At 58.7% G+C, this 15,776-nt stretch overlaps 1 protein-coding gene across 1 annotated transcript in view; it reads right to left on the reverse strand.

Moving 5' to 3' along the window:
* Positions 1–15,776, reverse strand: part of FOXK1 (forkhead box K1) — a 70,664-nt gene that overhangs the window by 20,815 nt on the left and 34,073 nt on the right. Inside the window, 1 exon segment of the mRNA XM_030301180.1 lies at positions 1,963–2,148. Coding sequence (XP_030157040.1) covers positions 1,963–2,148 — 186 coding nt within the window.

Here is a 15,776-nt window from a genome sequence, read left to right on the forward strand (position 1 = left end):
TCTTCCCGTTGGGGCTATTATGACTCACGGTGCCCTGAGCCCTCGTGTGCAGTGTCTGCCCGGACCTCACGCTCCACCGAGTCGCCGGGTCACGTGGTACGTTGTGAGGCGGAGCCAGTCTGTTTCCCAAAGTGGCCACGTCACTTCACGGCCCGTGACCTTTTCAGATCTCGGTATGAACTACACACATACGAGCAAGCGTAGGAACGTTTTCGTAGTGGGAGCATAAAACTCACGTTCTAGGGGCGCCCGGGGGGCTCAGTCAGTTAAGTGTCCGACTTCGGATCAGGTCATGACCTCACGGTCCGAAAGTTCAAGCCTCACATCGGGCTCGCTGCTGTCAGCGCAGAGCCCGCTTTGGATCCTCTGTCCTCCCCCGTTGGCTGTCTCACTTTCTCTCTTTCTCCCTCTCTCTCTCTGCCCCTCCCCTGCTCATACGCTCTCTCCCCCAAAAATAAAACAACTTTAAAGAAAAAAACCCACGTTCTAGGTTAAATTCAAGTGAGCCGTCTGAAAGAACAACGAAATCACGCGCTCAATGGTGGGTTTTAGAACGGGGCCACAGGGCCATTCTAGAAAGCTGGAAGGAGCGGAAGAAGAGGCAGCCTCCTTGTAGAGCTGCAGGACGAGGCTGAGACGGGGCAGGTGTGGACGGCGCTGAACACAGGACCCAACACACACGTGGTTCTCCCGAGCCTGCAGATCTGGCCTCAGCGACTCCCCCCTCCCGCTGCTCCCGCTGACTGGATACATGGTCAGAAGCAGAACTCAGGTCCCAGCCTTGGGTTCTAGGCCAGGCCAGGTTCAACGCTGCCCCTACCATCCTTTCTGTAAGAGAAAGACACACCTGCTCGCTGGCCCTGCAGGCAACGCACTCGACGCCAGCTCAGTGCAAACGGTTCCCAGCTTACGACCGACACGTCCCAGCAGGAAGACAGAAGGCGCAAGTGGGGCATGATTCTTACACGAAGGCCGAGTGGCACACGGCTCCAGAACGCAGGCCCGCCAGAGTGTGGCTGCGTGGTGAGGGAAGGCTGCCGGCACGGCAGAGCGCCCGCCCGTGCCGCGGCGGTTTGCAAAGCGTGGCTCAGAGGCACCCCTGAGGATCCGAGACCCCGCCGGGAGGCCCGTGAAAGCAAAACCATCTTCGCGGCAAGACGAAGCCACAACCTGCCTCTCCCAGGGCTGACACAGTCACCAAGGCGGCAGCCGCAGGGGAAGGTACCGGTGCGGGAGCCGAGGCACGGCACCGAGGACACGGGGGTCACTGCACCCCTGGGGCCACACACGCAGCGAAGAAGAAAAAGAAAGCGAGTTTCGCTGAAAATGTCCCTAATGAAGCAGCAAAGTACTTCATCCAACCTGTGTTAAACGGTGACCCTCAGACACGTCTTTCACTGGGCTTTGCGACGACACGGCAGAGGGCAGGACCTGAGGGGCACGGGGAGTCGAGAGCCCAACCCGCCCCTCTGTGCATGATCCCCCACGGCCTCCCCCCGAGGGTCCTCTGTGCACCGCGCCAAGGACGAGAATCCTGAAACCTCACCAATAAAATTGAGAAAAACAAAGTTCCTATCCTGGTACGCACAGGCGACTTCGCAACGTTTTTCAGTCTTTAAAGAACTCACACCTGTGCCTGTTTTCACGCAAGCCCCGAGTCCACACGGCTGCCGCCTGAAAGAGTGAGTCGAGAGGCAGTGACTCCTCCCTCACCAGACGAGAGAATTCTCCAGAGGGGTTCTGTAAGGAGTCAGGTCCCTTGGACGCACTTAAAATAGTTTCAAAATTTCCATCCACGCCCCACTTTCCAGAGAGACACAGGATGCTGTAGGAGACCTGGGTGACCCGCGTCACCTTGCTCTTTCCCAGACAGACTGTCAGGGCGCAGGAACCCTGGTTGTGTGGCGGGGACCACGTGGCAAGGGCTCACGGCCCGCGGACAGGCCTGGGCAGGCCGCTCACCTGATGGTGCCGGTCGGGGAAGGGACGGGGCTGACCAGGCTGCGGAGATCCGGCTCCGGAATGTGAATCTTCAGAGGGGAGATCTGCGGGTAGAGGGGCCGGAGGGGAGACGCCGGGGCCTCCTCCTGACGGTACAGCGACGTGAACTGGATCTTGATGGCCGTGCTAGGGAACCGAAGGGTGCACCTGCAAGGGAAGGGGGAGCACACGTCAGCGCAGGAGATGCGGAGGAGGGCGGAGAGTCGGGGGGGGGGGGAAGGTTCTGGATCGCCAAGTAACGGAGCCCCCACCGTCCGTCACTCTGGGTTCACAGAGCGAACCAGAAATCCTCTTTCTGTCGCAGTCACGGACACGGGATCTTCTTTCCCTGCACGTGTGAAGAGAGACACAGACCCCGACGGGACCCAGCAGAGCTTCAGACACACAGAGCCACCTCCCGGCCCCTGGGATGGCCGCAGGGGGACCTGAGGGGGGTTCACTGGCTCGCAGGCGATGCCTGTCTGCGAACTGAGAAGCCATGGTCACCGTTCACACGGCGAGCTGACACACAGACGCCCACGCTGCGGCTGCGAGACGCTACGAAGTGTGACAGAAGTGGCAGGGCCCCCTCCCCAGGCTGGCGGGAGCCTCACGGAGAAATGGGACCGTGGGCCGGACCCTGGGCCCTGGTTCTCCTGCGGGCAGGTGACTGGGCGCAAGCAAACCCAGCCTCGCGCATCCCAGTCAAACCCCACGTGCGCCCGCGCGCGCGTGTGTCACAGGAACCCAGGGTGGCCTCCTTCCGAGAAACGTCTGCCTTTAAAATCCAGACATCACCCATCCAGCGCGCCCTCTGCCTTCTAGACGGACGGGCCCTCAACAAGTCACAAACAGAAGCGAAGACCCAAAGGGCCAAAGGAGAGCAGGCTGCCCGCACACCCCCGCGGCAGTCTCGCCGGTGGCAATGGCTTAGAAAAGGCTCTTTGGGAAAAGCGGGGGGTGCGGCGGGGGGGCTGGAGGCGGCACACGTGAGCTCCCACCCCCGACGCGCGCGCCACAGTCTCAGAAAGGCGCTCCCATCGCGCCAAGCGAGTCACAGCTCAGGCGCGGGTCAGGGTCGCCCCGGGGGCAACGGTGCCGGGCCACCGCCAGCCGGCTGCTGGCCCCCTCCTGCCGTACTTCCGACTCGGTACCGGTGTTTACCCAGCAACTACACCTCCAAACTGCCACGGACGCGGCCGACGCCCCCTTTTCCTCTCAGTCAAGTAGTTTTTAAAAAGCGAGATTTAAGAACAGGTCAACGTAGGTCCTGAGACCACGCGAGGCCGCGAACGGGCCCGCTGCGAGCCCACAGGTACTCCTGAGCCTTGCAGCGGGAGGACGGCTTCCCGTGAAACGACTCAGCGACATAGGCAGGCATCTGCTCCGACGGCCAAGCTGCCTGCGCCTCACGGGGAGACCGGCAGCAAACCGGCCTGACCGGCCAGGACCCGTTCTTCCAGAGACACCTGAGCGCAGGGGCTGGGCGTCTCGGCCAAGGTGGGGGAGACCCCGCAGCCAGGCCGCAGACTCCGAGACTCTGACCCACAGGCGCCAGGTCTGTATTTCCGAACCTAAAACCAGAACGAGGGGATTCTGACGCGGTTTCCTGCTCCCGGGCTGATTGTGGGGGATGCGGTCCAAACGCCAGCACGTCAGGGTGGGGGCGGGGGCGGTCTGTCCCGTCACGTCAACATCGCCCCCGCGGTTCTGCCTAAGGCCACCCGCGGCCATTTCAAAATATTCTGTAATCTTCTCCTTGCAAAAGCCACGGTTTGAACCGTTTGATGTCGCTTCCACGTCCCTTAGCTCTCCCACAACCCAACAGACGTTTCTTTCGTCGGTATTTTGGCCAGGAAGGTACGTCACGCATTTTCCTATGACGATGAGGCCCGTGGTGTCTCCAGACCTGGAGGCCTGTCGGCTTTTGAGGGCACAGAGCCCACATCCTTCCCAGCTCATGCCCGAGGGTGGGCCGCCGTCCCCGAAACAGAGGGGGGAGGAAGGAGCTGGAACCGGGGATGTGGCCGAGGGCTCCACACGCGCACACCCCTGTCCTGCAGGGTTGGCAACGGAAGCGATGATGAGGAACGTTTGCAGACAGCTTCTCCGTCCTCTCCTGTCCCTTCCTTCGGCAGCTGCACATCCTCACAGCGAGGGGCTGCCACCCGCCAGCAGGGCGCGCGGACGGAGTTCCGTGCCCCGCGCTGCGAAAGCCCCCACGCTAACAGGAGATCAGAGCGAGATCAGAGTGTACTAGAGTCGTCCAGGCAGCCAGAGGGAGGATGTGGCTTTGGCCCATGACAGAGGTCACAAGGCAGAGGGCGATGTCAGAAACAGGGCTTCGGGTGAACACAAGAGCTGGGGGTGCGGGATCCCTGGACCCGGAACAGGAAAGCCAGGCTCCGGGGGAAAAGCCAGGCTCCGGGCGGAGGGTCTGGCCCGGGGCTACATCACTGCAGGACCAGAGGGCGAGTCTCAGCAGGTGACGGAGGCGCCCAGGGAGGGCACCGGTTCCGGTCCGGTCCGGTCCAGGAGAGGTGTCGGGTGGTGGGCTGACATGCAGGGGGCCAACGCGAAGGAAGAGGGTGATTTAGGGCCTCACCTCACCTCCAGGGAGCTCAGTGCCCTAACCTCTACGGGGTTCGGTGTTCTTGGCTAACAAAAGCGGACGCTTCGAATAGAAGAGATGATCTCTTAGGCACTTTCCAGTTCAAAAAGCAAAGATTCCAGATAACAACACGCACACGGGTGGACTTCTCAGTAAAACAAAACACAACATTTTGTGGGTCGGGGATTTCGGTCAGCAAATTCGTAGCAAAATCGAACACCATCCAGAACTGATTCAAACAGGGCAATTTCCTACTGGAAGAGTCATTTCCAATTAGGGTTTAACAATAAACATTTTCATATTATTTGCTGTAACAGCTATTTCAAAAGCAGCTCCTGACTCACTCTTCCAAAAATTATCCCGAGGCAGACTGTCTCCTACCTGGGAGAAACACCAGGAAGCTACATAATTTTAAACAGACATCTCCCCAGGGTGCTCCCGGGTTCGCCAATTACTTCTCTCCCTACAAAACTTTCATTCTGGGTTAGGGCCCTAGTTGGAGTTTTAATGAGCATGTTTTGTAATTAAAGCTATTCTCTTGGAGCTGTTTCCCTTTCGGTCTCACCCCAACCATACGCTGCACACCTGCCTTCAGTGCCCGGGACCCAGACTGCAGGTAAGCCTGTGTGTCTAGAACTCACTAGAAATCACCGCCCCGGCCTGCAGCACAGCTCTGCCAGGGAAGCGCCTACCTGGGAGGGCCAGCCCCTCAGATCTCCGCATAGCGTCCTTGTCCTGATGGACAGAGACAAAGTGGGTGGGTGGCGGCCTAGGGCTGGGGGAGGGGTGGGGCGGGGGAGCTGGCTTGCAGGGGTGGTATTGATTATGGCAGGAGCTGCCCACCAGACTAAAAACCACTGAACTGGACAATTTAAGTGGGTTAGTTGCGTGCTATGTGAATTGTATCTCATTTGAGCTCTTCTGAAAAAATGTTCTTGCCCTCAAGCCCTCATGCTTGGGGTCCGCCCCAGGCTTGCAAAGGTCCTGGGGCCATCTGGACGCCAAAGGCTCCTGGGTGAGGCCTTGGTTCCCCGGAAGCGGCCCTATTCAGCATCAGGTCAAAGATCACAGCACGGAAGTCTTGGCTCTGCTGCTGCTCAAGCTCGAATGAGCCTAAGTGATTTGGGGGGCCCGGGGCGCTGACTTGCCCTCACTTCCGCCTGGGCCTTAAGTGGGAATCCCACTGCCTGCCCTAACAGCCAGGCAACTGTTGCAGATAAAAATGGCTCATTTAATCCTTACCGATACAAATATAAGTACCACGGTCTTCATTTTAGACCCAAGAAATAATCAGAAAGAGGAGGAAGTACAGGCGAAAGCTTCCAGAAAAGGTTTTTTTTTTTTTTTTAATTTTTTTAAAGGCAATAGAGATTTCATCTCCAGAGCTGTTACTGCCCCCACTCCCCGGGGCCCGCCTCTCGCCCCACCGCGTCCCCGCAGAGAGGGTGACCCACAGAAACACTCCTGGGCATCTCACAACGAGCAGGCAAGGACATCCCACGCTGAAAACGAATGACTGAAATTCTGCACGCCAACCAGGGCACCCCCAACCTTTCTCACATCCCCCAGCGGATGGCACAGGGGGCAGACCCGGCGTCTGTGGCCCTCGTGAAGCCCATCGGACAAGGGACCTGCCAGCCGACCACCCCGGCACTCGCGGCAGTGGTCAGCGGTCAGCGTGAGCACCTCGCTCTAAACGGGGACAGGGAAGGACAGACATCTGGGAAGCATCTGCAACAGGAAGCCGGGGACCAGACAACTGGGGGGCCCAGAGGAAGCAGATAACTCAGGAGCAGAGGGGAAGGCAGGCCACCTGTGTCTCCCAGCTGCCCAAGGGCTGAGGGCCCCCAAAGGCACCTCCTGGACAACCAGACGTACACAGAAAATAAATCTTGGCAAGGAAGGCTGGATGAGACGGGACGTCACCTCCCGAAAAGACGAAGAAAACTGGTGGCTCGGGCCGGGAGGTTCACATCTGGACAAGACCCACTCCTCAGAGAGGCCCTTTCAGGAAGCTACGGGGAGGAAGGCTCCGGATCCCACAACACAGACCGTGGCCTTCGAACCTCACCTTGCTTCCCGGACATCACAGAACCCAGAGCTTGCTACAGGGCAGCTGGGGACGGCCCCAAGCTTAATTCCGAACACAGGCGCTGTTTCACCAGCAGGAAGTGAGGACACGAACGTCAGAAGCTGGAGGCTGTGCGCCTTCCCCCGCGGCAGCGGACAGCGGGCCCCGTGCGACGGAGCCTGCCGCCGTGACCGGACACGTGGGGACGTGCAGCGTCGGTGTCCGCGGGGACGCCCAACGTATGGGCTGCAGCACTGGGAAGGGCCCAGGCTTTCTCGCCGGGCCAGAGAATGGGGAACCGGGCTGCTGAGCCTCGAGCTTCGGGGGCCCCGGGAAGGAGCAGACAGGCCCACGCCTGATACCAGTAACTGAAAGAGCCATTTTCCAGGATGAAACCTGGCACCGGAGACCCCTGCCGTGGTTCCTGGACGCGGACAGGACCCCGAGCAAGCAGCCGGGGCGCCTACCGGGCTTCTGCGGAAACTGCAGCCCAACAAGCCACAAACCCGGCCGGCAAGGTGTGACCTTCCCACCCCGCCCTGCATCAGGTGGGACGGGCCGCTAGGAAGCGCATCAGCTCCCGGGCCCGCTGCAGACGAGGCCAGGGAGGCTGGTGGGCAGAGATCCTTCCAGAATGCAGACGGAGGGATGGGCCCTGTGGGGCACAGGCTTGGAGAACGTCCGTGACCAGTGAGTGGGTTTCCTGCTCTTCTCTTTCCCAAGTAAGAGCTGGGATCACCTGCCCCTGCTTCTGCTGGGCTCAGCATTGCAGCGGGACCACCTGGAGCGCCCTGACAGAGGGACGCGCTTGTCACCAGAGATCCTGGACTTTACGGGCTGCAGTCACCGAGGGGGGCTTGGGGCTGCCTCCTGTAACGATGGGGAGGAGTGTTTTTATGTTGGAAGAAGGGACACAAGCATGTGGGTGGTCAAAAGGCGGACTATGACAGCGACAGCCAGTCCCCTGGACACACGTCCTCTCTTGCTCTTACGGTGAACTAGCTGGACAGCTGTGCACACTTCTCTGCCTCTCCTGCAACCAAGGGACCGTGCTGGTCAGTGGGATGTGAAGACTTAGGCCCTGAAGAGGAATAGTGTCGCCACTTCTTTCTTTCCCCTTGGCCACAATGCCAGTGTGATGGCAGGAGCTGCAGCAGCCGTCATGGGCCATAAAATAAATGGACATCGGGTAACAGGACAACATAACGGAAAAGAGCTTGGAGCTGCTGTGTCAGCTTAGATTAAGACTGTTACGTGCAAAAAATAACCAGCTTCACCCTGGGTTTTTTTTCAATGTTTAGTCTTGAGAGAGAGAGAGAGAGAGAGCACAAGCAGGGGAAGGGCAGAGAGAGAGAGCACAAGCACGGGAAGGGCAGAGAGAGAGAGAGAGAGAGAGAGGAGAGAGAAAGAGAGAGAGAGAATCTGAAGCAGGCTCCAGCTCTGACCTGTCAATACTGAGCCTAACGCAGGGCTCGAACCCAAGAGCCCAGAGATCATGACCAGAGCTGAGGTCGGATGCTTAACTGACTGAGCCACCCAGGTGCCCCAATGTAAGTTTAATTTTAAACTAGCCTATTTATTCACTCTTTTAAAAAGTAATTTTTAAGAGATTTTATTAAAATATTTAAGTTTATTTACTTTGAGAGACAGAGAGAGAGAGCGAGTGAGCATGGGGTAGGGGCAGAGAGAGAGGGAGAGAGAGAATCCCCAGCAGACTTTGCACTCAGAGCCTGATGTGGGGCTCAAATTCACAAACCATGAGATCATGACCTGAGCTGAAGTCAGATGCTTAACGGACTGAGCCACCCAGGCGCCCCAGCTTCACCCTGGTTTTTTGACCTTAGTTAAAAAAACCAAAACTACACCCTAACTCTGAACAGCTAAAGAGCTCTCTAATAGGAACCACTGTGCAAACTATGCTGTGTACTCATGGACGAACGTCACGCGGCCATTTAAAAGGACGCTTTTCATCACTGCGCACCTCTGGGCAAATCTCGAACGCATCCGCCTGTTTTCCCCATCGAGGAGAACGGGGTAACTACAGAAAATCCTTCGTAGGGTTCTTTGGAGTATTAAGCAGAACGGTCCAAGCGCCCACAAAGCACTGGCCCATTGTGAGACGCGGTGATAAGTCAAAGCGCAGAGACCAGCGGCTCAGAGTGGTGGCGAAAGGTGTGGGATCCGAAATCAGACAGGCCTGGGTTGAGAGTGGGCTGCGGGGATGGCGTCGGAGGGCCGGGGAGGTCTCCGCACAGCGGCAGCCCGGACGCAGGAACGACACCGAGTGCGAGGCCCGGCACGTGGCCAGCCGCCGGCCACCAGCGGCACGGCATGTAGGTGGTGGTGCTATCAGAAGGGCCGGCCGAGAGGGGAAGCAGCAGCCCTGGGTGGGGGCGGCCTCCCAGGACCCCCCCCTCCCCCGCCGCCCGGTTTCGAATTTTCCTTCGGTGTTACCGTGTCCTTTCAGAAATGAGACGTTCCAGAATCTGGGGGTGGAGGGCAAGTAATGCTTGATGACTAGTCCTTCGGGATGTTGCGAGGTGTGACGGGTCTTCTGGAAAACTCACGGGGGGCCGACCCCGGCCCAGGTCTGCTGTGCGGTCTGGCTCCGGGGGCGGGGGTGGGGGGGAAGGTGGACACACGGCCGGGCCTCGAGGTCTGAAGGGGAGGCCGGGAGGCCGGCCCCTCCCTTCCCGCCCTGCCCCAGTGCCGCGGTGCCAGCAGACGCGATGAGACAACGCTCACGGGGTGGGTGGCCGCGGTCCGCGGCGGTCCCCACGTGCCTCGGTCTGCAGTGACGCCAGAGGAGCTGGATCGTTGGAGAAAAACAAGACCGTTCGGGAAACGGTTTCGAGACACTTTTACGTACAAAATCCCCAAATCAAAGGATTCTGGCAATCTTTTTTTTTGCAACCTAAAACATCTGTTTTTCCTAAAAACGAAGCACATTTTGCTAGAATACCCAGAAGCGCAGAAGGGAGGCTGTGGGACACCCTCGTGGCTAAGCTGGGGCCGTCGGTGGGGGCTGCAGAGCACAGGCGGGTCGGCAGGGCAGGAGCGACAGGGCAAGCCCGGGCCAGGAAAAGCAAAGGGGAGCCGATGGCCGAGGCCGCGGGAAGGCGGGAGGACCGCGGTCCCTGACCGGGCGCCGGCTCTCTAAGGCCCCCGACGCAGCGCCCAGAACTCCAAGCCCGACCCCCGGTGTTCAGTCTTGGTCCCTCTTCCACGAATCGGGGCTGCAATCGCCACTCTGCACCAGCCTGCCCCACCTTCGAAGTGACCCCTCAGCCTTGCTTTCCTGGGCTGGCCCGGCCACACGGCTGTGCCCTTGGCCGGCTGCTCCCGGGGAAACAGGTGGCTACCGACCCGGCTCCGATCCGGGTCCGTCTGCGCAGCAACAACGCGGGTGTGGGAATGAAATACGGCGGATTTAAGAATTCTGGTTTAGAAAGAGCTTTGTTTTCTTCTTTGTTTTCTTCTTCTTTATATGTTTTCCTATGATCTATATTTTTTTTAAATAAGGACGATATATTTTTATAATCAGGTCAAAAAAAATCTACTTTTATAGGGAAAAAAAGAAAAAAAAGATAGGATATTTAAGCCCCTGGGGTAAATCAAAAACGCAGTAACAAATGCAGCCAAAGGCCTGGTCAAAGCCAGGGCTCCTTGGTACAAATGGAGGCTCAGCCCCCATGTGAGGAGCCCCCCGAGGAGAGAAGGGGCAGGGGACCCCCGAACTAGACGGGAGCCCCTGGAGGCCCACCCTCGCCTCGCACGTCCCGCCAGGTGGGCTCACGGCAGTCCCGGGGACCCCCTGCAGGAGGCGGCTAGGGAGGCCCACCTGGGGTTCATTTCACCCACCCTTCTGGGGAACGACATCCTGCTCCCTGGAGACCCCTAGCAAATCGGGACGGGTTCTCTGGCATCACTCGGAGGATTCCTGCTCACTTCGACAGTGTGACTTGAAGAGTGTGTGGCCGTGTGTACAGTGTCACTCGGCTGAGGCCCACTGAGTCATCCGGGAGGGCGAGGGCCCCAGGATCCGCGCTCTCAGCGGGCGCCCCCCGGGGGAATCTTACTGCGGGGGAAGCCTGGTGCTCAGGCGTGTTTGGGAAACTACCTAAGACCCCAGTGAATGCAAGCTGAGGGGCCAGGCATGCCTGCTCTGTCCCCTGGCCCCAGGGGAAGCCCACGAAGCGACCCACCCCCACGTGGCCATTTCTATCGCGCCACAGAGAAGGGGCCTTAGACACAGACCTGCCGGCAGCGGAGGTTCAGGGTTCCTGGGGGAGGACCCCGGCCATCTTCTCAGGGGCATTCTTAGCCCTTGGTGGGGATGTGTGGGATTTAACACAAATCAGAAAAATCACCGTGTAAGGCGAGCTCCCAAGCTTTATAGTTTGGAAAATCAACGGGACAGAAAGTCCAATATACCTCCCAGACCTGCCTAAAAATCACCAAAGACCCTCCAGCTGGGTGAATGGAGGAGCCACAAAGGTCAGAACTAGCACCTCCACTGTCCTGGCTTCTTAAAGGTCAGTGCCAGACCGAAGAGGCCGCGGAGGGGCCGTCCCGTGCCGCAGACCACAGGACCGGGCCGCACGCACGGCAGTCACGGAAACAGCACCGCGGCTCCCTGGGGGCGACGCGGGACACAACGGGGCCGTGAGCACGAGCACTTCGAGTTCCCTCTTCCCTTTCCCTCCACGCGGATCCAAAGAAACGATTCCAGGAAGTTTAAGTGGCTTGACCTACGGATCTTATGACGCAGCCACAGTATCTCCACGTCACCACTCTTTCCCGGGGGCCCATGTTCTTCCAGATTCTGTCCCCTCGGTACCCGTGCCCGGCTCAGGGCTGCTCACCGCCCCACAAGCTCCTTCGGGCAGGTGCCCGCACCGCGGCCGGTCTGCTCTCCCGGCACACACAGAGCACACACCTGTCAGAGCGCACGACAGGTTCCCCACGATGTATTTCTGGAATCGAAAGTCCATCAAGAGGTAAAGGTGTATAAGGCAGAGACAGGAGAAGAGAATTCTCATCGGGGCGCCGCACGAACCACAACATGGAGGGCAGCAGCTACATCTCGGCCCCGGTGGAGTCGCTGAACCACAGGGAAAGGACTAGAATTTTCTGGTCCTAGATTAACGTCGCGATGATATGGACAACACACCTTCACTGTGCTTGGTGGAGTCAACTGGCGAAAGAATCAGACAAGGTTCGGGGCAGCGGAGGGCCATCGCTTCACCCCCGGCCGAGGGACTGGGGCCGCCCCAATCCGCACGCACACTTTCCCGAGAGAGTCAGGGGGATATGGCAGTGCTCGCGGCGGCCCCGAGTCCTCTGGCCAGGATGCCACGGAGATGGGGGGAGGGGGGAAGTCTGCACAGCCACCAGCACCTGCCTGACCTATACCCATGTGACCCAGGGACGCACGCCCGAGGGCCCTCTGTACGCACAGCGTCTCCGCTGCTGGAGCACAGGGCACTGGTGCAGGAAAGTGAGGACCCCCGGGAGGCCCAGGAAAGCATCATAAATCACCAAAAAGTAAGTAATCATCACATTTACGCTTTGAAATGCTTTTCAGAGAGCACCAGTAACACCCCCTCCTCGGGTCACGGACCCCCACCCCACGGGGCACGACATCCAGGTGACATTCAGAGTTTAGGACCAGTCGGGTAGGACACTGCCAGCCGCTGGGATGCTGCCGAAGGAGAGACGTTCTGCGTGAGAATAATGTGAAAAATCAAAGGTCTTTTGCCTAAGGCTTAATTAGCGTGAAGTTCCCTAATGGTACAATAACAGTTAAAACAGCGTGCCAGGTATCGGCACATTGAAGGCTCTAAACACGTTAACGGCCCAAACACCCTGCTTTTCTGGACACTTTAGTTTTATTTAAATCTGCGTATTTTGAGAATATTACAAAAAAGCCGCCGCGTTATCATTGCCCCCCCCCCCCCAACAGAACAGAGGAGCAAAGGGAAAGATCCCGGGCCGCAGCCGCCGTCGAGCTGTGGAAGGAAGGGGAGGAGAGACCGACAACGGGGCAGAAATCAACTCTGTGTGTTTATTTTCTGGATTCTGGAAACTCAAAAAGGCCCAAGTTCAGTTTTGTTAAACTTGGCAGAGGAAATGCCTTCAGAAGCTGCAGGCAGAGCTGGGAGGGCCGGCCAGAACGGCGTCACCACCACGACCGCCCGAACGGAAGGTCTGTAGCAAGGCCCGTCCTTCCGCAGAGAAGCGTGAGTTCGCCCAGAACAGGGCCGTCCCAGGCAAACCCGCGAGGCCCCGTGCCCCCGCCTCCCACTGGCAACCCTGTCCCAGTCGAAAGTGATGTTTCAAGGCCTTCCCTTCTGGTCCCGTCCCCAAGGACAGCAGCAGAGCTCAAGAGGAGCCTGAAAACATAACTCCAAGTTCGCCTCCACCGAGAGCAAAGAGTCTGCGCCGGGCTTTTATTTTTTTAAAGTTCCATTTGTCAAAACACCACAGGGAGAGCAGAGCGCCCGGGTGCCCGAATGCTGTGACAAATCACGTCCTTGCTCTATGGAGGCCCAGCTCAGCTTACTTTCCTAATTTGGAAAACGCAACAGGCGCAAACCGAAACCTGCACGGAGCTGTGAGGGAGGGACCGTGGGGCGTGTGCGGCTCTGCCCCTGCTATCTGGGAACCGCGCTGGCGTCCGGCCACTTTCCCGGGGAACTGAAGGCCTGTGACAGGGCCCGGGAAGCGCTCACGGTTGGCAGACGGGGCGCTCTGCGCCGACGTCCGAGCCCGGGTGGAGTCTGCTCCCAGCCCCGCGCCCCGCAGCCCGCAGCACGGGACGGGGTGCGCTGGCACCCGGCCGCCCGGCCCCCAGGGACAGGGAAGGCGCTCTCCTGCTCTCCTGCGGTGACACCCCGCTGATACCTTACAGAGCAGCACCCTCTAGTTGACCTACGGGGCCCCTGCAAGCTTGCTTCTGTCCTCTGCTGTGGCAAGAGGGACACGGGGTGGCGACCTCTGGGTGTTCCTGTGAGCAGAGCTGAGGACTGTCACCCTCAAGTGGCAGCCCCCAGCCTCCAGCGGCCTTAAACGGAGCCCAGTCACAGAAGGAGCCCGCACGGGCAAAGCTAGTGCAGGAGGTTCCGCGGGGGCGGCAGGGGGAAGGGTTGTGCTGGGTGGGGGTGCGCACGACGGCCGCCCGGGCAGGTTTCTCCCGGGGAAAGTGCAGAAGGCGGGGCGCCCACTTCCCTTATTCCTCCCCCCAACTTTTTCCTCCGTGCCGAGGCTCCACCTAAAAGCCTCTATTTCCCAGCCATCTCCACAGTGGGGGATGACCAACGAAAAGTGAGCGGAACCTCATGGGCAGGCCATGCAGAAAGTCCCCGAAGAGGAGGACACACAGCTACCGAGTGAGCACTAAGTGCCCATCATCTCTTCCTCCACTTCTCGCCTAGGACAAAACTGTGATGACCGGTGTACCAGCAACCACCTTGCACAAGGAGGTCACTTGAAAATGAAAGCCTCTTGCTAAGAATGGTGAGACAGAAAAACAGAAGCAGCCTTGATATGTGCTGAGCCCAGCCCGGGCCTCGACTGCAGTCTGTGACGGAGGCAGCAGAACTACCCTGAAAACACACACACACACACACACACACACACACACACACACACAGCAAAGCACCAACCTCTCATCCTCTGCACATCCTTTATACAAAACAAAACTGCTTGGCTTTAGAAAGGAAAAGAAGCCAGGGCTTTCTGCTGAAGAAAAGACTGAACTATTGTCCACACAGCAGACCCCAGGAGGGTGGGCCACGTTTCAAAAGCAGTTTACTGCACAGCACGGCTCTGGTGAACACACCAGGAGCTCCTTTTGCAACACCATTATCATCTGGGCTCACACAAATTAAGAAGCCAAAATGCCAAGGGCCCTTGAAAACCTAAGAAGCAGAAAGACACAAGGTCACTTAAATTTCTTAAAAATTAAAGGTAATTATTTTGAATGATTATCTGCCCGAAAGAGAGAAGGGGAGGAAGAGCGTGCTTCCCGAATTCCTACAAGCACTCACTCTTTACGCCGTAGCCATGGCGACCCTGCCATGGCAACCAGGAAGCTTGTCTGCAGGGAGCAGGGGCAGATCTAGGGACACCAGACAGGGAGGTTCAGGCCCGCCCGGCACAGCACGGCACAAGCTTTATCTTCGCGTTCAGTATGCTTCTGACCAGCGACATTATTCAAAGGCGGTCCTGGAAAGAAGTCAGCTTGGCACATTCAAAAATAAACAAAGTGAAACAGCTTTGAGAAGACGAACTAGGCCCACGTTTTCAGGCGTCTGCCGACCAACAGGGTCTCCTACATTTACTGCGTTCACCTCTCGGGGGTGGGGGGCGGGCAGCACCCACGTCCTGCAGGAACGGGGGCCACGGCCAGTGCCGGCTGGCGCTTCCAAGCACCAGACACGAACTCCCACGGCACCATTTAAGACAGGCCCACCGCTGTCGTCCTCGTCGGGACAGATGAGGGAACCGGGCTTAGGGTCACCAGGGTGAAAAGCGGTGGGCGCGGAGGGCGCCTGGGGGTTCCTGACGCAGACTGCCGTGCTTTTGACCGCACACCTCCAACAGAGAGCGCCGCGCACAAGGCTTCGGGACAAGACGCTGGCGTTTTGGGGGCTGGACCCAAACCCAGCAGAGAATGGAGAAGGAGCAGGGACACGGTGGGGGGCTGGGCAAGGGGGGCCGCCTTGCCCTCCTGGCTTTCCCGGGGGCCAGTCGTGGCTGCGTAACATTCTTATAGATCATGCTCCTGAGAGAAAGCCCACTGGAAACCCCCCACGATGTACACGAGAGCTTACTCGCCGCGTAACAAGTGAGCCCTGCCTGTCTCTGTGGCGGCAAAGTCAGCCACGCCCAGCATCGTAGCAGGACCCCCACTCACCTGGCACCATCACCAGTGGGGGCTCCGGACAGCCCCCTGGCCAAGATGTGGAACACCCGTTCACAGAACACTTCTTTAACTAAGGAAATGCTGCCAACAAGCATCAGAAATGCAGGAGAGGATCTGGGCAGCACCCTGGAGACATTCTAGACAAGAGAGTGTGGATGGTTCCCGGGGCAGCAACACCTGGGAAG

Source organism: Lynx canadensis, chromosome E3 (assembly GCF_007474595.2).
Source record: "Lynx canadensis isolate LIC74 chromosome E3, mLynCan4.pri.v2, whole genome shotgun sequence".
In the NCBI taxonomy this organism is placed as follows: domain Eukaryota; kingdom Metazoa; phylum Chordata; class Mammalia; order Carnivora; family Felidae; genus Lynx; species Lynx canadensis.